This window comes from Calidris pugnax, unplaced genomic scaffold (assembly GCF_001431845.1).
Source record: "Calidris pugnax isolate Ruff unplaced genomic scaffold, ASM143184v1 scaffold335, whole genome shotgun sequence".
In the NCBI taxonomy this organism is placed as follows: domain Eukaryota; kingdom Metazoa; phylum Chordata; class Aves; order Charadriiformes; family Scolopacidae; genus Calidris; species Calidris pugnax.
Genome location: NW_015091148.1, coordinates 1296009 through 1296518, shown reverse-complemented (window position 1 = coordinate 1296518; position 510 = coordinate 1296009). Strand labels below are relative to the sequence as shown.

Genomic DNA, 510 nt, shown 5'->3' with positions numbered 1-510 from the left:
GGGAAAGGGGGTGGTCACTGGGAAAGGGCGGGGCTACTGGGAAGGGTGTGGTCACTGGGAAAGGGTGGGGGCACTGGGAAAGGGCGGGGCTACTAGGAAAGGGTGTGGTCACTGGGAAAAGTTGTGGTCACTGGGAAAGGGTGGGGCCACTGGGAAAAGGTGGGGCCCTGAGGGGTGGAGCTACTGGGAAAGGGTGTGGTCATTGGGAAAGGGTGTGGCCTTGAGGGGTGGAGCTACTGGGAAAGGGCAGGGCCACTAGGAAAGGGCGGGGCTACTGGGAAAGGGTGTGGTCATTGGAAAGGGTGGGGCCCTGAGGGGTGGAGCTACTGGGAAAGGGTGTGGTCATTGGGAAAGGGTGTGGCCTTGAGGGGTGGAGCTACTGGGAAAGGGCAGGGCCACTAGGAAAGGGCGGGGCTACTGGGAAAGGGTGTGGTCATTGGAAAGGGCGGGGCCAGGCAAGGTGGAGCTACTGGGAAAGGGTGTGGTCACTGGGAAAGGGGGGGGCTCTAA

At 62.0% G+C, this 510-nt stretch overlaps 2 protein-coding genes across 2 annotated transcripts in view; one reads left to right on the top strand and one right to left on the bottom strand.

Moving 5' to 3' along the window:
• TBX21 (T-box 21) overlaps positions 1-259 on the top strand; it is an 8330-nt gene extending 8071 nt beyond the window's left edge. The window contains exon 4 of the mRNA XM_014958929.1: positions 212-259. Within this exon, the coding sequence (XP_014814415.1) occupies positions 212-259 (48 nt within the window). The remainder of the gene's footprint in view (positions 1-211) is intronic.
• Positions 260-414: 155 nt separating this feature from the next.
• OSBPL7 (oxysterol binding protein like 7) overlaps positions 415-510 on the bottom strand; it is a 6882-nt gene continuing 6786 nt past the window's right edge. The window contains exon 13 of the mRNA XM_014958928.1: positions 415-469. Coding sequence (XP_014814414.1) covers positions 415-469 — 55 coding nt within the window. The remainder of the gene's footprint in view (positions 470-510) is intronic.